Below are 23,135 nucleotides of genomic sequence, written 5' to 3'. Positions count from 1 at the left end.
CACCTTCACAATAATAAATCCGGCACCGAAAATTTACCGAATGCCGCTTGCAGCCATTATCTTCAGCATTCGGATTGTCCAAAATAGCCAAATGCACGTCTAGTTTTAACATTATTATAGATATCTAAGATATAGTGCTAGTGGGAATAATAGAGGGAGGACAGGTAAAGGTTTATGAAAGTAAAAATTAAACGTTCATGATTCAGATAGAGCTCGTAATTTTATGAAGCTGTAAGAGTCCCTTCTATTAACAAATTTACTTTGTTCTCTTGATGTTGAAAAACATATGTACATTTCCACAGCTTCAACTATGTATTTAAACCATTTTGCAGCAATAGTGCAATAATAAAATACAGTATCATATTACACCATTTTCTGTTTGCACCTTTATGCCCCTTTAAGACGCTCAGAAAGGAATCAGGATAGCAGACACATTGAAGATAATTGTGAGAATACTATTTAGTATAATAAGATGCTCTAGAAACATGAATTATTTGAAATCTCCTAAGGGAAGTTGTTTAGAATACATACAATAAGAATGCATGCAAACCATCAGGAATTGTAAAGGAAAGAACAAAAAGGGAAGGGAGTGTAATAAAGATCTAAAATGCTTTGATAAACAATGAAATTATTTATAAATATAACACTTTCTGTAACATTCAGCTTGCAGACACATAAACACTTACTATGACTAAATACAATACACAGTCATATGTATGGGGGTGGAGGGTAAATGAGAAGCAGAATTTGTTGCCTAATAACTTGACAGGTGGTAAAAAAGCAATACTGCCTATTTAAATGTCACAGCACTGCTTCTATAATTTGAACAGGGAGTTATTACCAACAGGAAGTGCCACCAATATTTACATCACATGAGGTTAAAAAAAAATGTCCTGCTTCTCCTGAACAGAGATTTACTCCAGTACCTTTCAGAGCCAGCAAGTGTTCTTGTTTGGGCTGATTCACGTCCATAATTTCTGGCCCACAACAGATCTATCTGCTTCTGCTCTAATCAGAAATCCTTCTACGGGTCACGGATAAGATCAAACTTCTGCAAAGCGAATGCGCATGTTCAGAACTGAAACCGACTATAGTAAAGGTAGAGCCTAGATCATGTGACATGTTTGGATAGACTCATGGGAAAAAGTAACTATAAAACAATATGGAAACAGAATGTATATTTCGTAGAATTATTAATGTAACTACTTAATAGAATGCAATTTAATCTATAAAAGTGACCATCAGTGATATTTCAACATCTATTAATAAGAAAAACGGTGTGCCAACAACAAATATTTTTTATCATACTGTGAAATAAGCGAAGAAAATGTTTAAATTATAATTTTTATAATCTACAACTAATCAAAATGAAAGAAAACGTAGCTTTAAATAACGGAAAAAGAAACAACATTGCCAGTAATACAAATGGCGCAGATTGCTACATGACATATACTACGTATCTGCCACTTTGGCTTTTAATAGAGTTTAAGCTTTGGCGTTATTGGCCGACTTCTTCGGATCATACCACAAATGAACATAGGGGTATCTTTTATGTATATACACACCATAAATTTTAAATCCATTAGTATGAAAAAAATATTAGTTTGTAGTATGACGTCTAAAACATAGTTTAACAGTCAGTCTCTATGTATTTCATAGCAGAACTGTTTACACAAATATTGGCCACCTTTCTGTCCTGGGTCACCCTTATTTGTGCTGTTATGGTCGACCTGTGAATATGGCTGCCGCTGCAGCTGGTGCTGTAAACAGGCACTGCGCAGCAGGCAGAATGGAGGGCCCTGGGAGGCACAGCAGGACAGGGCACGGGGGCACCGTAAAGGTGAGACTGGTTGCTATTGTTGATGTCTGAAGCATTTTCTTGGAATCAGATAACTACATCTCATGGTCCTCTGATATGCATGGGCCTTGATAACTTCCCAAAGAGTTCAAGTTGATTATACATATAAATGTGGCAGCTAGAATGTTACATTTTAATATGCAATGCATGATTAACAGCTCTAATTATTAATCTAACCTGTATAGCTCTATGTGCACTGAGGAAATAATAGTGTGATGTTAGTATAAAATGGCAGAATAGAACCAGAAAATTATTACTTAAAGGGACAGCAATGTCAAAATTAAACTTTCAGGATTCAGATAGAGCATGCAATTTTAAAAAAAAAATCCAATTTACTTCTGTCATCAAATGTGCTTCATTCTTTTGGTATCTTTTATTGAAGAGTAAAACTAAGTAGGCTCAGGAGTGTGCACGTGTCTTTAGTACTCTATGGCAGCAGTGTTTGCAACATTTTTTTTTTTTGCTTTGTTATGCAATGTTGCAAAACACTGCAGCCATAGAGTACTAAAGTCACGTGCACACTCCTGAGCTCTTATGATCCTACCTAGTTTTACTCTTTAATAAAATATACCATGATAATGAAGCAAATTGTATAACAGAAGTAAATTGCAAAGTTGTTAAAAATTGCATGCTTTATCTGAATCATAGAAGTTTAATTTTGACTTTACTGTCCCTTTAATTAGAGAAAACGTTCTCTCTTTACACCGTATCACTGGAAAAAGTGAGACACGATAAAAGGCAGTTCTAGATTTGCAGGGCTTGTTTTTTTTTTTTTTAATCACTTTTTAGGAGGGTTAAAGGGAGATGAAACCCAAAAGTTTTCTTTCATGATTCAGATATAGAATACAATTTTAAACAACATTCCATTTTACTTCTACTATCTAATTTGCTTCATTCATTAGGTATCCTTTGTGGAAGAAATAGCAATGCACTTGCGTGAGCCAATAACACAAGGCATCTATATGCTGCCACCAATCAGCAGCCACTGAGCAAATTTAGAAATGCTTTTCAATGAAGGATATCAAGATAATGAAGCAAATTAGATAATATAAGTACATTTGAAAGTTGTTAAAAATTGCATGCTCTTTCCAAATCATGAAAGTAAAAAATAGGATTTAATTTCCCTTTTCTATTTGCTGTTACTTGCAATTTATTTACTTTTTGCACAAAATATTGCATATTAGTAACAGTTAGCATTTTTTTTTATATGTCAACAGCTAAGTATCAGATTCAGACCCACCTTTGTTATTGGATTTTTTCTTTTACTGCTTTGTTGTTTCTTATATACAACTTGCATCTATTATGGCAAATTGTGGAATATACAAAATGATATTGTAGTTCATTACTATGATGAGCTCATATTTTGTTGGATTTTTATTTATTTGAAAGAAAAAAAAAATGCTTTTCAAACAGGGGGCTCGTGGTCCTTTTTAGGTTAGTGGTTCACTATTAAAACCTATCGGTTCACTTTATCTTAGAAGTAGATACAATACTTATAGGGACTTCTTGCTTGTGTTTGAGGTCATAGGTGCTTCCTCTCTTGTTGGGTATCTTCTGTTTCAGAAAATGATTTATATTTTCTTCATGCTTGTGAAGGTGTTTGCCTATTCACTAATATATTTGAGATATATTTCCTTATTAGTTAGTGAATAATTACTCTCTGGGTATCAATTGTGCATCATCATGCAGTCCCGGTAGTTTTAATAATTTAAACATCTTTAACTTAATATTAGTTTTAAAATTATATCCATAGACTGTTCTGAATCTTACCTTAAAACCCAACATGTTTCTTGCCATATTAAAGGGACATTAAACACTTTGAGATGGTAATATAAAATGATAAATTGTATATAATAAAACAACTCTGCAATATACTTTCATTATTTATTTTGTCCTCTTTGCCTGTAATTCCATTCTGAAATTGTGAGCTTTTCAGTTCCTGTTAGAAATGGAAGTGCAGAACACTGTTAAATGCAGCACAACCTTTGGCTGCACACTCTAGTGACCTATTTATAACTGTCTCTAATTGGCCACAGCAGAGAAGGTAACACAAGTTACAACATGGCAGCTCCCCGTGTTTTCAAACACACTAAAACTTTACACTTATTTTGTCACTTTTTAAACAACTAATGAAACTTTAAAAAATACATCTACATGTTAGTCATGGACTAATCTTTTCTTTGAATGCATCATTCTATCTAGCATGTATTTAGTGTTTAATGTCCCTTTAATTCTCTGTTTCATTCATACTCCATATTACATTAATTTGTTTTAACAGCATCTGACTAAAATTAGATACTACATTGCCACATTCAAAAAATGTGTAACTGTAAAGGTATCTTATTATTCATGCCAAAGTTAGAAATATTACTTTAATGTTCTATAATCCTACTTTTATGCGTTGTGAGGTTTATCCTACATAAACTGTAGAGCACTGACTTCTTTAACAAATTCTACACATTTGCATGATGACTTCTTGACAAACCACGGGTTATGCTTCTGTAAAATCAATATGATAATTAGAACAATGCTACTTCTGTGTTGTTTGTAAAATCTGTAGGTCCTGGAGTGTGGAGTTTGTGAAGACGTATTTTCATTACAAGGAGATAAAGTACCTCGTTTACTTTTGTGTGGACACACTGTCTGCCATGATTGTCTGACTCGCCTTCCCCTTCATGGCAGAGCAATCCGATGTCCATTTGACCGCCAAGTTACTGAATTAGGTAAAAACAATATCAATGCTGTTTTGTCTGGCTTGAAATATGTTAACAGCAGTCCAGGTATCAGCCTCAAACAACCTGTTTTATGTCATCATTTTGTCTTATTAGAGCCAGGAACATTTTCTTGTTGGATTTCCTAAAATATCCCTTAATGGTTTAGTTTTTGTAGCATCACTGATTCGGTATGTTTTCAGTTTTTAGTGTATCAAATATTTGTTTTCTTTTTAATCTGAGTACATGTTCTTTTTAGCTGCCAGTTTATCCTTTTAACACCGTTATGCCGTTCTTTTCCATCATAATTACACTGGGCTTTATTGACTTTGGGACGAAATAGAAAGTCATAACCATTGGCTGTCCTAAAGCCAACGGTGCTTCCATGATGTGATCGCGGTCTGGAGGGCGTGCCTAGCATCACAGGGACAGCCCCCCTGACTCGATCCCATCATTGAAATCTCGCGATCGCATGCACGATCGCAGGATTTCAATTTGTTTACATCGAACGTTGTTCCGATGTAGACAAATTTAACCCTGTCAAAGGGTTAAATCCTGCATTTTTAATCACTGATGCTCTGTGTTTTATTGATAGCAATTTCCCTTTCCTAGTTATGTTTCCATTTAGCAGTTATATAAAATGAGTGTATTAGACATATCTTTATAAATTTATGTGCAGTGGAACTAAAGTTGTGAACGTCCTTTCATTGTTAAGAATATTTTGTGAATTTTTGGATTTTCAGACAAACAGGAGGAAGGAAGAGCGAGAAATCGACTCCCCTAAATTTAAATAACACAATGAGAAATGCAGTATGTGCTTTAATATTACTACATTTTATGGGTGTGTATAGAAATTGAATCGGTCTTAGTCTATAGTGATACGCTATATAGAACCTTTATAAAGTGGTGACTTAAAGGGACACTGAACCCAAATTTTTTTCTTTCGTGATTCAGATAGAGCATGAAATTTTAAGCAACTTTCTAATTTACTCCTGTTATCAAATTTTCTTTACTCTCTTGGTATCTTTATTTGAAATGCAAGAATGTAAGTTTAGATGCCGGCCCATTTGTGGTGAACAACCTGGGTTCTCCTTGCTGATTGGTGGATACCAAAAAAACCTTAGATGCCTTCTTTTTCAACTAAAGATAGCAAGAGAACAAAGAAAATGTGATAATAGGAGTAAATTAGAAAGTTGCTTAAAATTGCATGCTCTATCGGAATCACAAAAGAAAGAGATTTGTATTCAATGTCCATTTAAGATTGTTATAGTAATTATTGGGTTAATTGATCAAACTGTCCATGTTACATCTCTTTTGTTTCTTGTTAAATCAAACTGTAAGTAGCATAGGGTATCTAAAAAGCATTTTGTTTAATAATTTGATTTGCACTGCTTTCTGTAATAGAATTTTATCTTTTTTGTTTGTTTACGACATTGTAAATATATTTAAACTTTCTTTTTTACAGGGGATTCTGGTGTGTGGGGCTTAAAGAAAAACTTTGCTTTATTGGAACTACTTGAGCGGCTACAGAATGGAGCCAGTGGTCAGTGGGGAACCACAGAAGAAGCAGTTGGAGCATCTGGAGAGGTACTTTTGCTTTGTTATTATCATAGAAAAATGTGATATGAACAGTTACCTATCCCAGACATCCTACTTTCCAGTCATTCCACTATTTGTGGGATGATCCTGAATAGGCAAATTCTACCCCATGTAGTTCCACAGCTTTGTCCCCTTGCTTTCTGCTCCTAGGAACAGTTTCAGAAATGTTAAGGCTTATGCAGTATAGATATGGAGCCTAATGTAACTACATATGGTCAGAATTAGCCAGATAGATCTGTAAACTATTGCAGGGTAAATTACATTGGCAAAATCAGTTAAAGGGACATAATACTCATATGCTAAATCACTTGACAGGAAAATATCACCTGAGCATCTCTATGTAAAAAAGGAAGATATTTTACCTCACAATCTCCTCAGCTCAGCAGAGTAAGTTCTGTGTAAAAAGTTATACTCATCTGCTATCCAGCTCCAGGTAAAAAAATAAAAAAAAATGAAGAAATGAACAGCAGCCAATCAGCATCAGCAGTGCTGAGGTCATGAACTTTTACTGTGATCTCATGAGATTTGACTTAACTCTCATGAGATTTCATTGTAAACTTCCTTTACCTGATTGGTGAAATAATATGAGAGTGCACAATGCTCATCCCTTCAGATGTCCCAGGACAGATACACTAAATGCTGCTTAGAAATCCTTTACAATGGGAGGTGGCTACTGAGGAACTTTTGAGGTAAAATATCTTTCTTTTTTACATAGAGATGTTCAGGAGATATTTTCTAGTCAGCTTTTTACAGCTATGCTGCATCACTTTCAAGTGTTTAAACATTTGGGTATTATGGCCCTTTAAATGATGTATTACCTAAGTCAAGACTTCACTATTCTAACATTTTTTTCCATTTCATTATCTTTTAACCCTTCCATTTTAAACCTTGGTTGTCAAATGTATTCCTCATTAAAACATGCTGTCCTTTAATATTATTCTTGATGTACTAGGGGTAAAATAAACCCATATGTAGCTATAATGTAAAGCTACTTTCAAATTGCAAATATTTTTAGTTTTTGTGTTGTACCTTCACTGTGTTTATTCATATCTAGTGGGCTACTCTCTTCTCTGCATTGCAAGGTCAGTTTTACATATATTATTTTATTTATAATTATGTGGGATATCACAGCTCAGTTGTTATTTTGAGCAACTTTGGCTACATAGGCTGATGAGCAATAAGCAGTTATTCTAGATTTAATTGTGAATTTATAATAGCTTCCATTTTTAAATACATTTCGCTTTTTTACTATTTAATCACAACCAATTTACAAAATGCGTGACAGAAGGGAGTTGCACATTTTAAATGTTTTTGTGGATCAAGCTATTATATTATACTTGTCAGTTTTGTGGTAAGATTAAAAAAACAAAAGGAGTGAGTTGGGCTGCTCATTTTTAAAATACCCAGGACTATTTCTTAATCCCAATTCAGCCCTGATGGAGGATTTAGAATTGTTGTCCAAACTTGGGCGCTTCATCCTATTTGGAAAGCACTCTTCTCTTCAGCAAGGCAATCTCTGCTCTCCTTATATAGATGATATATATATATATATATATATATATATATATATATATATATATATATATATATATATATATATATATATATATATATATATAATATATATATAATATATATATAATATATATTCACAGTGGATATAAAAAGTCTACACACCCCTGTTAAAGTTTCTGTGATGTAAAAAAAATTAGACAAAGATAAATCATTTCAGAACTTTTTCCACCTTGAATGTGACCTATAAACTGTACAACTCAACTGAAAAACAAACTGAAATCTTTTAGGTAAAGGGAAATAAAAAATAAACTAAAATAATATGGTTGCATATGTGTGAACGCCCTTACACTAATACTTTATTGAAGCACCTTTTGCTTTTATTACAGCACTCAGTCTTTTTGGGTATGAGTTTTTAAGCATGGCACATCTTGACTTGGCAAGATTTGCCCACTCTTCTTTGCAAAAACACTCTAAATCTGTCAGATTGCGAGGGCATTTCCTGTGCACAGCCCTCTTCAGATCACCCCACAGATTTCAGGTCTGGGCTCTGGCTGGGCCATCCCAAAACTTTAATCTTCTTCTGGTGAAGCCATTCCTTTGTTGATTTGGATGTATGCTTTGGGTCGTTGTCATGCTGAAAGAGGAAGTTCTTCTTCATGTTCAGCTTTCTAACAGAAGCCTGAAGGTTTTGTGCCAATATTGTCTGGTATTTGGAACTGTTCATTATTCACTCTACCTTGGCTAAGGTACCCCAAAGCATGATGCTGACACCACCATGCTTCACTGTGGGTATGGTGTTTTTTTTTATGCAGTGTTGTTTTTGTGCCAAACATATATCTTTTGGAATTATGGCCAAAAAGTTCAACTTTGGTTTCATCAGACCAGAACACCTTTTGCAACATGCTTTTGGGAAACTTCAGATGTGTTTTTGCAAAATTTAGCCGGGCTTGGATGTTTTTTTTTTTTTGTAAGAAAAGGCTTCCGTCTTGCCACTCTACCCCATAGCCCAGACATATGAAGAATACGGGCGATTGTTGTCACATGTACCACACAGCCAGTACTTGCCAGATATTCCTGCAGCTCCTTTAATGTTGCTGTAGGCCTCTTGGCAGCCTCCCAGTTTTCTTCTCGTCTTTTCATCAATTTTGGAGGGACATCCAGTTCTTGGTAATGTCACTGTTGCACCATATTTTCTTCACTGTGTTCCATGGTATATCTAATGCCTTGGAAATTCTTTTGTACCCTTCTCCTGACTGATACCTTTTTAACAATGAGATCCCTCTGATGCTCTAGAAGCTCTCTGCGGACCATGGCTTTTGCTGTAGGATGAGACTAACAGAATGTCAGGAAAGACCTACTAGAACAGCTGAACTTTGTTTGGGGTTAATCAGAGGCACTTTAAATGATGACAGGTGTGTACCGACTCCTATTTAACATGATTTTGAATGTGATTGCTTAAAGGGACAGTAAACCTTAAAAATAATATTATATAATTCTGCACATAGTGCAGAATTATATAACATTATATTAGCGCAATCTTTATAAAACAAAATTTCCCCTTTGAATTTTAAAAAATACCTGCTGTTTTACAGACCCGCTCTCTGTGATCTGCTGAGTGGGTCTGTTTTTTTCAAACAGCGCATCGGGCCAGCTGTATAGTCACAGCCCGGCCCGACCGCGCCATAGCACTAAGTGCAGCTCGCTCCTGCTGTCTGACAGAGCAGGAGCGAGCTGCACTTAGTGCTATGGCGCGGTCGGGCCGGGCTGTGACTATACAGCTGGCCCGATGCGCTGTTTGAAAAAAACAGACCCGCTCAGCAGATCACAGAGAGTGGGTCTGTAAAACGGCAGGTATTTTTTAAAATTCAAAGGGGAAATTTTGTTTTATAAAGATTGCGCTAATATAATGTTATATAATTCTGCACTATGTGCAGAATTATTTAACATTATTTTTAATGTTTACTGACACTTTAATTCTGAACACTGCTACATCCCCAGTTATAAAAGGGTGTTCACACTTATGCAACCATATTATTTTATTTTTTTATTTTTATATGCCTTTACCTAAAAGATTTCAGTTTGTTTTTCAGTTGAGTTGTACAGTTTATAGGTTACATTAAAGGTGGAAAAAGTTTCTGAAATGATTTATCTTTGTCTCATTTATTTACATCACAGAAACCTGACATTTTAACAGGGGTGTGTAGACTTTTTATATCCACTGTGTATGTATGTATATATATATATATATCATAGCACAAATACACTGTTTAGCATGTATATCTCACGCTTGAGTAACATTTTACATGTAAGTAGCATAATTGGGGAAGTTTATAACATAAGCTCATAGCATTTATCTTACTCTTTATTTCTCTGGATTGGCAAACTTTTTAGTTTTATTATTCGTGTGGTTATTTTGGTCCTTTTTTTATAGATCTCTTTATTTCACTCTAGCTATTTTTTGCAAGGCTTTTTCTTATAGAGCTCATAGAGCATCCCCATCAACTTCACAGTTCACATGAGAATTCAATATAGAGTACATCTAAGGCCAAGGCCCATATACGTAGCATATATTATGTTGTTCCCTCACACGAGGTTTACATGACTATTTGTTCTTCTGGGTTCATAAATAATGGTTGTGCTATTGAGACAGGTGTGAAATTTACACTTAGCTTTGATATAAGCGTACATGTTAGGAGTTTCTAGTCTTCTCAGAAGTCAGAAGGTTTGGAGCGTTTCACTTATTCTTGTCATTTTAGCACCTTACTTGGATATCAAAGTGTTCGGAACATTTAATCTGTTAATGTCATTTTAGGTAATGAATACTTTTTATTGTAGTAAGCATATATAATAAGGTGTGTGTTTTTTGTTTTAATTATAATCCATATTACCCTGTACAGATGTAAAAATGTTGGGTGCATCCCATTTGTTTTAGCTCTTTATTATTTGAGTGGTCTCCTTTCTTTGAGATTACCCTCTGGACCTGTTTACATTTTTATACATTAGAAGGTTTATAGATTGATAGCCATATATGTATACCTGTATCTCTTAATGTTTGTATACTGTTTGTATGCCTTGAACCGAACCTCAAATAAAAATTAATTAAATAAATAATAATAGTTTGGACACCCTTGGTACAGTAGCTATATATTAGCTTAAATGTCTCTAAACAGTACCAACAGATGGTTGCAGGTAAATGCTATTGGGGTGTAAATGATGGTTGCAGCAAAATAATTTCTGCTTATTTGTAGAGCACCAACATATTCCACAGCACTATAAACTTAGGTATAAATTTAGGTATAATTTACAAAACATTTATATATCCATATTTATAAGTGGCAGCAATATACCAGATGAGTGTGTGTGGCAGGCCCTGCTGTGTTTTGCCAAATGTTGTAGATAACTTACATGAATGTGATTTTACAGGGCAGCTGGACTTGTGAGCTTGCATGCTATGTAATGTTGGAAAAAATCATTAATTGTCCATTTCAGGCTCTGCCTTAATTATTTCAGCATTTTCCAAAATAAATGTATATAGTTCCTTAAAATTATATAAATATTGAGCTTGTAATTATAAAAAAAATAAAAAAAAAATAAAAAAAAATTATATAAATATACTGTTATATAGCTTTAAGAGAGTTGTACCAGGGGCGAAACTACAGGGGGTGCAGAGGTCGCAATTGCGACTGGGCCCCCAAGGGTGAGGGCACAGCTTAATTTTTTTTTTTTTTAAATAAAAAAGTTGACCTGCCACTGCCTGCACTGATATCGTGAGTGTGACCTGATGCTTCACTAGTGTCTCTGACTACAGGGGTTAGTCTTTCTGTTTTACCCATTGGTGTTTGTGTGTGTGTATTTATGCATGTATGTATGTGACTGTGTGTTTATGTTTGTGGAACCAGCAAATTACAGACCTTGTTACTACAGCATGGGGGGAGGGGGGTAAACAGTGTCACTATACAGTACGGGGGGGCTGGACTATGTCACTGACTACTGTGGTCACTTTATAAAGTACTGGGGAGGGTAGGGTCAGGCCAGCCATCTCACAGGCAGATTACAGACTGTGTCACTGACTCATTATATACAGTATTGGTGGGTTAAACAGTGTCACTATATACAGTAATAGGGGGTCAGACCATCTCACAGACTGTGTGCACATGGTACCTCCTTTTGCAGACGTAATCTGATTCACATTTTTTTTTCTGTGTTAAATGTTAAAAAAAAAAAAAAAAAAAAAAAAGTTATGTATCAAATTCACTTTTTTGGGAGGGGGGGGCCTTCTTAGATTCTTGTACCTGGGCCCTGTGGTTTCTAGTTGCGCCTCTGAGTTGTACTTAACGACTGTTTTTGTTTTGTAGAGCATTGTGCGCTGTGATGAAGATGAAGCCCACGTAGCCTCCGTTTACTGCACAGTGTGTGCGACCCATCTCTGTGCTGACTGCTCCATTCACACCCATTCAACAAAGACTTTGGCCAAACACCGACGTGTCCCTTTAGCTGACAAACCTTATGAGAAAACACTGTGCTCCCAACACCAAGTCCACGCTATAGAGTTTGTCTGCTTAGAAGATGGATGTCATACAAGCCCACTGATGTGCTGTGTCTGCAAGGAGTATGGGAAACACCAAGGACACAAAGTATGTATAACAAGGTGAAGTGCTATGGTAGGCATCATCTGCAGCCATTCTTAAAGGAATATGACACCCAAAAATGTATTTTGTGATACAGACGGCATACAATTTATTAAAAAGTTTGCAAATTACTTCTATTATCTAATGTCCTTTGTTCTGATGGTATTATTTTTTGAAGATATACCTAGGTAGGTGTCTGGAGAACTACATGGCAGGAAACAGTGCTGCCATCTAGTGTTCTTGCTAGTGGATAACATTCTTGCAAAACTGCTGCCATATAGTGCTAAAGACACATGCATGCTCCTGAGCTTTTATGCTTTTTCAACAAAGGATACAAAGAGAATGATTACAATTTGATAATAGAATTAAATTAGAAAATTGTATGCTCTGTCTGAATCATGAAAGAACATTTTTTGGGTTTCCTGTCCTATTAATTTGTACATAGTGCGCCAGCAGGTCTTATTTAATTAATGCAGCTTGTTGTGTTGGTCTGGTGGGGTGTGCGCACTCTTGTTGGTGGAGGCTCCACGCGGTAGTCTTCCATGTTGCATGCTGCACACGTGAAGATGTGGTCTCCTTGTGATGTTATCTTCTCTTACACACACTGTACCCATAATTATGTGATCTCCTTATACACACCGCAGCCATAGTGATGTGATCTCCCCTTATACACACTTCACCCATAGTCATGTGATCTCCCCTTATACACACTTCACCCATAGTCATGTGATCTCCCCTTATACAAACCGAAGCCATAGTGATGTGATCTCCCCTTAAACACACTTCAACCATAGTCATGTGATCTCCCCTTATACACACTTCACCCATAGTCATGTGGTCTCCCCTTATACACACCACAGCCATAGTGATGTGATCTCCCCTTAAACACACTTCACCCATAGTCATGTGATCTCCTTATACACACCGCAGCCATAGTGATGTGATCTCCCCTTAAACACACTTCACCCATAGTCATGTGATCTCCCCTTATACACACTTCACCCATAGTCATGTGATCTCCCCTTATACACACCGCAGCCATAGTCATGTGATCTCCCCTTATACACACTTCAGCCATAGTCATGTGATCTCCCCTTATACACACTTCACCCATAGTCATGTGATCTCCCCTTATACACACTTCACCCATAGTCATGTGATCTCCCCTTTTACACACCGCAGCCATAGTGATGTGATCTCCCCTTAAACACACTTCACCCATAGTCATGTGATCTCCCCTTTTACACACCGCAGCCATAGTGATGTGATCTCCCCTTAAACACACTTCACCCATAGTCATGTGATCTCCCCTTATACACACTTCACCCATAGTCATGTGATCTCCCCTTTTACACACCGCAGCCATAGTCATGTGATCTCCCCTTAAACACACTTCACCCATAGTCATGTGATCTCCCCTTATACACACTTCACCCATAGTCATGTGATCTCCCCTTAAACACACTTCACCTATAGCCATGTGATCTCCTCTTATACACATTGCATCCGATAGAACTGATAACATTATAAAGTGAGCTAAGCTTCCCTTGTACTCCGCACACACAGCACCCTATACATGTATAGCTTCGCTATGGATGCTGTGGGTGTGGGGTGAGTTTGCATCGCTGTGGGATGTTGTGTGTGTCTGTGTGGGGTGGTGGTGGGGGGGGGTGCTGTGTGTGTGGGGGATCACATGGGTGCATACTTGTGGGGAGATTGCATCTTTGTGGTGTGTTTGTTTGTGTCTCAGCGGACCAGTGTGGCAGACTGCGCGTGAGTGGGGGCGTGTCCCCAATGTTCTCTGATAGTTGAAGACTCTGCCTTTTTCTGTGCCCATGCACAGTGGCTGGGCGGCTGTCGTGTTTGGGAGAAAGTCATGTCGGAATGTATCCGACATTGCACTGCAAGCGGTAAAACCCTTTGTCGGATACATTCCGACATATGACCGGAAAAGGTTTAAGTGACAAATTGCATACCAATATATAAATGCAAATATGTTTAATATTGATTTTGATTCACAACTTTTTTTTTTTACTCATTTGCAATGGGTGCTCAGAGACCGTTTTAATCTGTGCTAGCATACAGGTGAGTTAATATCAGTGACTATTATCTAGCAGTTGACCCTAAAACCTTTAGTGACTGGTGTCTTCATTAAGTTGGTGGACAGAAAAAAAAAATCTTGTAGACCCTGGTTATGTGTCTTATGCTAGAGAATGCATTTAATTATGTGAAAGAGACAGTGCACTTAGGCAATTAGCTGTTAAGAGTTCATTGTATATAACGATGATATAAGAAATATCCTTTCAAATCAGCTGAGGAGGCTAATTTTTTCCACTGTCTTTTGTTTACATAGCGCTTTTTATAGCCAATATTGAAAATACTGCAACAAAGCATAAACAGCTGTATTAAATGGCAAAATAAAGTTAAATTAACTATCTATAAACATTTTAAGAAACGTTATCAGGTAACATTACAATACAATGTTCATTTTAAATAAATAATTTCAGTACTTAAAGGGTCAATATAAAATCTATTGCCTAATTCTAAATATTTCCTTATTAAAGTGATAGTAAATCCTAGTGTTTTTGAAATGCTAAGATTTACCAGTGCAACAAATAAAGGGGACTTTGTCATGAAGTATAAAATACTTCATGCTAAAAGCACCTTTATTTGTCTGCAGCGTATGCCGTGCTAAACGCCTCAGGCCGCCCACGGCAGAATTCTATTTTTCAGTGAGGCGATCTTAGCCAATAGCATGCTAGCTATCTGGCATAATGCCAGCTGGGCCGCACGGCTATTTGGGCTATTTGCTATGAGGTGCATACATCACCTCATTGAAAAAATTGTGTTCTATTGCGGGCGGCTTGAGGCGTTCAGCGCAGTATATGCTACAGGCAAATAAAAGAACTATTCTTTACTTCATGACTGAAAGTCCCCTTTATTTGTTGCATTGTTAAATCCTAGTGTTTAAAAAAAAAAAAAAGTCCGTATTTACCATCACTTTAAAGTGGGCTTAAAGGGACATACCACCCACATTTTATATTTTATGATTTAGAAAGAGAATGCAATTTTAAACATCTTTCAAATTTACTTATATTATCTAATTTGTTTTATTCTCTTGATATTCTTTGATGAAAAGCATATCTAGATATGCTCACTAGCTGCTGATTGGTTGCTGCACATAGAAGCATCGTGTGATTGGCTCACCATGTGCATTGCTTTTTCTTCAACTAAGGATATTTAAAAAATTAAGCAAAATAAATAATGGAAGTAAATTGTAATGTTGTTTAAATTTCTATTCTCTATCTGAATCATGAAAGAAAGATTTTGGGTTTAGTGGCCCTTTTAAGTCTGTAAATATGTGTAGTTGTTTGCCCACATTGATATCATTAAAGTCCTTCCTTTTTTTTTTTTCTTTGTGCTTTTTTCTTCACTCTGCTTTTTCATTATTGGGGCATTTTATTTGACTACCCTGCCCCCTCCCTTAGTAACTGTCCATTGACTCCCACACATGCACTATGTATTGTATGGTACAGTGATTTCTTTTGTATTTTAGCATGCAGTTCTAGAAAGTGAAGCAAGCCAGATCCGTGCATCCATTTTGGACATGGCACACTGTATAAGAAGCTTCACTGAGGAGATATCGGACTATTCAAGGAAGCTAACTGGCATTGTCCAACAGATCGAAGGAGGAGAGCAAATTGTAGAAGATGGCATTGGAATGGCTCACACTGAACATGTAAGAAAGCTGTCTAATATATGATGCACACGGCTTGGTGATCATTCATTCATTCCGTATATAATTGTGTTGTTTTAAGTTCTAAATACAGTTACGGTTCACTTTGTCTGTGATTGCTCTAGTGAAAGCAGGAAATGCTACAAATGTGCATGCAGTGACATAATGGATGGATGTGTCACTTTACCGTTCTATGGTATAACCTTAGACATTTATAGTAGGGTGCAAAAATCCACAATCTACTTTTATTTCAGCATTTGTGAAACGCAAATTTACTAAATATACAGTATTTCTTAAACACAAATACATCATTTCCACTTAACAAAGTAAAGCAAATCTTTGTTAGTAAATATTCCAAAAATAAACATTTATCAATATTTGGTATGACCACCATTTGTTTTAATGGAATTAATTCTACAAACTTGTGCAGAATTTTGCAATCCACATTATTCCTGCACTCCTTTAGTGCAGGTTTTATTTGATTTAAATCCTGATATAAATCACTAGTCTGTAAACCTCAATTTAAATCCTGATATAAATCACTAGTCTGTAAACCTCAATTTAAATCATGAAGGTTTCATGTTTAGAATAATAACTTTTCAGATTATTTTTCCAGTTATATCAGAAAATGACTGATTTAATTATATACCATTAGAAATACATAGTTCACATCCCAATAATTTCACAATTATCTCCCAGTTTATTAGCTTAATCGTTCATATTTTATCAACTTTTTAGCTGTACTTTATTGGGAAGGAGGAAAATAATCATTACCTTAATAACAATTTAAACAGTTTTATTTAACAAAAAAATATTACCTTTTTAATGATAACAATTAAATTGTTCATTTAAATCAAAACAATACCATTATATGTTTCACTTTCATTATTACTGCTTGCTCCTCACACTTAGGTCCTTGTTCAAATCTATTCATTGAGTTTCTTGAAACTTAGTAAGGGGGTGATTCAGTGTACATAGAATTGTAGGGGAACAGTGGGATTAAAGGGACAGTAAAGTCAAAATTAAACTTTCTTGATTCAGATAGAACATGCAGTTTTAAACAACTTTCTAATTTGCTTCATTCTCTTGTTACTACTTGTTTAAAAGCATACTTAGGTGGGCTCAGGAGCAGCAATGCATTGCTGCGACCTAGCTGCTGATTGGTGGCTGCACATTGTATGCTCTATCTGAATAAAGAACATGTTTACTGTGAAGAAGACACAAATTCACAATTGTGAGAACTACAAAACCAAGAATATTTGATATCTTCTAGATAGAAAAATGTCCAAAATAATCTTACAGAAAACTCTGGGAGAGCATAACATTGTGAATATATTAAAGCGACAGTATAGGCCAAAATAAACTTTCATGATTCAGATAGAGCATGTCATTTTAAACAATTTTCCAATTTACTTTTATCACCAATTTTGCTTTGTTCTCTTGGTATTCTTAGTTGAAAGCTTCATCTAGGAGGTTCATATGCTAATTTCTTAGACCTTGAAGGCCACCTCTTTTCAGAATGCAATTTAGCAGTTTTTCACCACTAGAGGGTGTTAGTTCACGTATTTCATATAGATAACACTGTGCTCGTGCACGTGAAGTTATCTGGGAGCAGGCACTGATTGGCTAGACTGCAAGTCTGCCAAAAGAACTGAAATAAAGGGGCAGTTTGCAGAGGCTTAGTTACAGATAATCACAGAGGTTAAAAGTATATTATTATAACTGTGTTGGTTATGCAAAACTGGGGAAAGGGTAATAAAGGGATTATCTATCTTTTAAAAGAATAAAAATTCTGGTGTAGACTGTCCCTTTAATGGAATGAATTAAACAAAAAAATAAAAATTACAGCCATAATTAAAAACTAACCCCTATTTCAGGATGAATAACCTTTGGATTATAATGCATCTTAAATATAAAGCTTTCTTTAGATAGGTTTCTTCTCAAAAATCCATTTTATTTTTTACAATCCTATTTAAATAAAAAATCTGATTTACAAATTAACACTCCTTGCTCTTCATTTACCTGTCACATTTTGATGATTGTTAAACTACTAAAAAATGAATTATCTTCCGCACACCTTTTTAAGCTAGAAGGGAAAGGCATAGCACTACTGGACATAATGCTTTTTTGTTTGGTCAAAATGTAGTTGATCTTCTGCAACTCCAGAATAGACGACATCCCCACACCTGAACATTGTCTGCACTCTATTTGATTGTAGGTTTTACACATTGAGGTTATAGCATCATATTCTGCCATCTCCTTACATGAACTCTGATTGAGCAGAACATTTTCCCACGGTCTTCCACTGTGACATTCCTGTACTGCTTGGGCCACGCTAAGTGTTTCAACTTGGTTTTTCAACAAAGTGGTTTAGACATTGCTACTCTCATAAGATGACTGCATTTCGCCAGTGATCTTTTGACTGCGCCTTTGCTTACTGGAAAATTGCGTTCTTAGTTTAGATGGGCTTGAATTGTAGATGCAGATGCTGTTCTGTTCCATACTTAGGCCTCCTATTCTTGCTTTGACTGAAAATTATTTAGTTTCATACAATTTCGTTAGTGTGCGTTTTACTTCCCACTTAGATGTATTAAATTTAGCACTCGATTGCTTTAATAAGATCGTTTGATGTGATTACATAATGTCCTTCTTCAAAGACCCTAACAGGAGCATGTGCAGACGCAGTAGTAGAAGTGTTGGGTGGACCATACTAACAGAATTAATATCAGTGCCAATACAACTGATGTGTGCTAGGGCATCACCCTTTGCATGAAATATAAATATATAGTGTCACAACAGTTTTGCAAATGTGCACTCAAGTTGAGTGTGAAGAGGATATGCACATAAATATGACGGTATTAAATAAAGGTTTTACAAAGAGACCTAAATTGATGCAACTCCGTATTAATGTATTCTTGCATAATAATTATCAATCAATTTACAATATCTTACTACTTTTTAATAAATGATCAAATAAATCCAGTTTAGACCCTACTATATGTTTGTTTGTGTGTCATCTGTGTTAGAAGAGTTCAATATTGACGATAAAATAAATAATTTTTGCTAATTTAAGTACAAGTTATATGGAATAGCTATGTTTTGTAAGTAAAAATGCACGCTTTTATGCATAAAATGACATGAATAAATCAATGTGACTTTGAAGCAATGAAAAGGCTGAATTCCACATACATGGAGGATTCTCTGAGATGTTTAATCATATTTGAACTGTCAACAGACAAATTACATTTCTCCAAGCGGCCGGGGTCTTATTTCTTTAACAAGACTTTAAAAATAACATTATTCTGAGTTAAATGATTGTTTCATGTTTTTATGTATCGGCTAAATTATTAACATTTATTTGCATTGTTTAATCTGTCTGTCATGACTCATTTTGATTTCTTTTATAGGTCCCAGGCACTGCAGAGAATGCACGGTCGTGTGTACGAGCATACTTTTCAGATCTACATGAAACCCTTTGTCGTCAAGAAGAAATGGCCCTTAGCGTAGTTGATGCACATGTGAGAGAACAACTTATCTGGCTCCGTCAGCAGCAAGAGAATATGACTATCCTTTTATCTGAAGTGTCAACGGCGTGCCTCCATTGTGAGAAAGCTTTGCAGCAGGTACCTTGTATTCCTATTCATTCTCTTTATTCTTACATTAAAAAGAAGAAAACATGTTGTATACAACATCCTTGAATTCAGCAAACGTCTGTAGTACAACACTTATTCATTACGTGACCATAAAGTTAATCTAGCTAATACACAAACTAGAACTTCACTAAATGCAAGATAGATAAGAGGAAAGAAAGAGAGCAGCAACATTATTTTCCTATTAATGTCTAGTTGTATCTTTAGTGTACTGGTTTGGTGGGAAAGCAGGTGAAGACAAAATGCCAAGTACACTGAATTAAAGGGATACTGAACCCAAATGTTCTTTCATGATTCAGATAGAGCATGCAACTTTCGTATTTACTCCTATTATCACTTTCTTTGTTCTCTTGGTATCTTTATTTGAAAAGGCAGGAATGTAAGCTTACGAGCCAGCCCATATTGGGTTCAGCACCTGGATAGCGCTTGCTGATTGGTGGCTAAATGTAGCCACCAGTAAGCAATCGCTACCCAGGGTTCTGAACCAAAAATAGGCCATCTCGTAAGCTTACATTTCTGCTTTTTCAAATAAAGATACCAAGAGAACTAAGAAAAAGAAATAGGAGTAAATTAGAAAGGTGAGGATTCCTATCTTGTAGAGGAATCTCATATTGTGTTTATTTTGCAATTTATTTATTTTTTATAAGCTTTCATTTGTTGAATATTAGTTTGGGAATTACAACAACAAAAAGAAGAAAATGTAAAATTATTATTATTTTTTTCCCCTGTAGGATGACTGTAGAGTAGTGCTGGCCAAGCAAGAGATCACACGCCTGCTGGAGACGCTACAGAAACAGCAGCAGCAGTTTACTGAACTTGCAGATCATATACAGCTGGATGCGAGTATTCCTGTTACATTTACAAAGGTAAGATACTGTAAGCCAGAAAACAAACCATAACTGTTCTTTAAAAGAATATTTCAATAAAAAAAAAAAGTATTTGAAATTTTGATAATGCAGCAAAATGATATGAAATGTTTATCCCACATACTTGGGCAGCCAGAAAGTTTGGCAAGGGAGAATTGGATCCTGAGTATGGGTAATACATCTAAAAATATTTACCCTGGACCCCTTTTTTGAATGAAAGAAAATTGAGGTTTAGAAAGGAAAAAGTGGGTGAAAGCTATATTTCATTTTCCTTTTTGTTTTATTCCAGTATACATCGAATTACATCTATACCTTAAAGGGACATAAAAAAACTAAAAACAAAATCATGATTTAGATAGCGCATGTGATTTTAAACAACTTTCCAATTAAAGGACCAGTAAATACAGTCTATTTGTATAACCAACAAATACATAACAAGCCAATGCAATAGCACTTAGGCTGAACTTCAAATGAGTAGTATATTTTTTTTTTTCTAACAATTTTCAAAGTTTTATTAAATAATACAGAAAAGAGGCATTGAGTACAAGCAAAAATACCTAAATCAGTATCAATTTAGACCCAAATTGTCTCATTCATACAATGCAAATAAGAGAAGTGGGGGTGCCTGGTGCATATAAGGAGTTAATGTTATCAAACAGAAAAGAAAAAAGACATTTTCAACAACTTTCCAATTTACTTCCTTTATCAATTTTGCTTCATTCTCTTAATAAAGAAACTTATCGTCGCCCCCCTTTAGCTCCTGTGCATAAATAAAACCACCATTCTTACTTGTGCTCACAGCTTTATTGCTGTTGCTATATATTGCTTTATTTTTTACAACACTTTGGGTTATTTTAATTTATCATTGTTTAATTTTTGCATTCTTACTATTACTTTATTAAAGTGAAGGTAAAGTTTGATGAATGAAAGTTCGTTTTTTTAAAAATACTATTAAAAACAGGGGCACTTTCATTCATCAAAGTTTACAAAGCAGCCATTTTGTTAAAAAAATATATATATTTTTACAGCTACAGCAGCTGTCCCCACCTAGAGATCCTCTCTTCACACGTCAGGAATGACTAATCCTGCTTCCTCCAATCACAGCTTTCCCCCCAGGGTAGTCATTGCCTGAGGCCATGCTGTGATTGGAGGAAGCCGGATTAGTCATTGCTGACATGTGAAGAGAGGATCTCTAGGTGGGGGAAGCTGCTGTAGCAGTGAAAAGGAAAAAAAGGTTTTTTTTTTTTTACAAAACGGCTGCTTGGTAAACTTTGATGAATGAAAGTGCCCCTGTTTTTAATAGTATTTTTAAAAAATGGGCTTTCAGTCACCTAAGTTTACCTTCACTTTAACTTTTATATTTAACCCTCTATAAATATAAATTTGCACTGTGAGGTGTAGAAGTGATTTATAAATAAATAAATTTTCATTTAGAGGAGAGAAAAGCTCCTTGGGTCTAATGGCTCGAAAGATTAGCGCTAAGGCGTGTACAGATTTATTTATTTATAAATCACTTCTGCACCTCACAGTGCAAATTTATATTAATAGAGGGGTCAATAAATATAAAAGTTAATAAAGTAATAGTAAGAATGTTAAATAAACAATTATACATTTATATATAAATTATAATAACCAAAAGTGTTGTAAAAATATAAAAGCAATAAATGGCAACATCAATAAAGCTATGAGCATAAATAAGAATGGTTTTATTTATGTTAATGTGCTAAAGGGGACGACAATAAGTTTCTTTATGAAGAGAATGAAGCAAAATTAATAAAGGAAGTAAATTGGAAAGTTGTGAAATTGTATGATCTCTATGAACCATGAAATACATTTCTTTCCTAAGATATGGTGAGTCCACCACTTGAGTAATTACTGTTGGGAATATCACTCCTGGCCAGCAGGAGGAGGCAAAGAGCACTCCCTTACCCACAACCCCCAGCCATTCTCTTTGCCTTTGGTTCATGGAGGAGGTGAAGTTTAGGTGTCTGAAGAAAAATTTTGATTTCATCTACAAGCAAGTTTTGGGGTATAGCCGTATTCCATGTCATTCCTTGTCCTAGTTTAGAAAGCCAGAGTTGGCCAATCTGTTCTTTCTTTTTCAAAGGTCTCTGTGAAGAACTGTGTCTTCTCATACCTTGTAACTGTCTACATGCCGGACAGCAGAGCAGGTAAGTGCTTTTTCTTCCAGTTTGGAAAACCTTGCACTTAACAAATTAAGACACTGCTTTTTTATTGGGATATAGATAATCCTGTTGTATGGGTTACACTGTGGCATAAAGCAGGCACTGTAGCATGTGTGAGACAAACATTTAAACTCTTTTAAAAAGAAAGGGTTTTATTAGGCTTTATTTTCTGACACATATTTACTTGATAAAACAATACAAGTTTATACTGAAAGTAAGGCTGAATTTTCTATTTCAGCAGCTTATTCATTGCTCCTTTGCTTTAAAATAAAACGATGCAACATTTTAAACTGGCAGGTTTGGAAAAAAGTTATTTCTGGTACTCCGTGTACCAGGAAGCTATTTGTAGTGCCCCTCTGTGTCGCAGCAGTAATTTGAGCTCGGCA

At 35.5% G+C, this 23,135-nt stretch overlaps 2 protein-coding genes across 5 annotated transcripts in view; one reads left to right on the top strand and one right to left on the bottom strand.

Moving 5' to 3' along the window:
• The window catches only part of TRAPPC13 (trafficking protein particle complex subunit 13), a 126,505-nt gene extending 125,442 nt beyond the window's left edge, over positions 1 to 1,063 (bottom strand). For all 4 annotated transcript variants that reach the window (XM_053701336.1, XM_053701337.1, XM_053701338.1 and 1 more), the window contains exon 1: positions 927 to 1,063. In XM_053701336.1, the coding sequence (XP_053557311.1) occupies positions 927 to 972 (46 nt within the window). In that variant the 5' untranslated portion in view covers positions 973 to 1,063. The remainder of the gene's footprint in view (positions 1 to 926) is intronic.
• Positions 1,064 to 1,686: 623 nt separating this feature from the next.
• TRIM23 (tripartite motif containing 23) overlaps positions 1,687 to 23,135 on the top strand; it is a 56,627-nt gene continuing 35,178 nt past the window's right edge. The window contains exons 1-7 of the mRNA XM_053701335.1: positions 1,687 to 1,840; positions 4,419 to 4,581; positions 6,035 to 6,156; positions 12,039 to 12,317; positions 15,868 to 16,050; positions 19,455 to 19,670; positions 20,429 to 20,563. Of these exons, the coding sequence (XP_053557310.1) occupies positions 1,739 to 1,840; positions 4,419 to 4,581; positions 6,035 to 6,156; positions 12,039 to 12,317; positions 15,868 to 16,050; positions 19,455 to 19,670; positions 20,429 to 20,563 (1,200 nt within the window). The 5' untranslated portion in view covers positions 1,687 to 1,738. The remainder of the gene's footprint in view (positions 1,841 to 4,418; positions 4,582 to 6,034; positions 6,157 to 12,038; positions 12,318 to 15,867; positions 16,051 to 19,454; positions 19,671 to 20,428; positions 20,564 to 23,135) is intronic.

This window comes from Bombina bombina, chromosome 2, assembly GCF_027579735.1.
Source record: "Bombina bombina isolate aBomBom1 chromosome 2, aBomBom1.pri, whole genome shotgun sequence".
Lineage (NCBI taxonomy): Eukaryota > Metazoa > Chordata > Amphibia > Anura > Bombinatoridae > Bombina > Bombina bombina.
The sequence above is the reverse complement of the archived record's forward strand: the minus strand, read 5'-3'. Positions and strand labels throughout refer to the sequence as shown.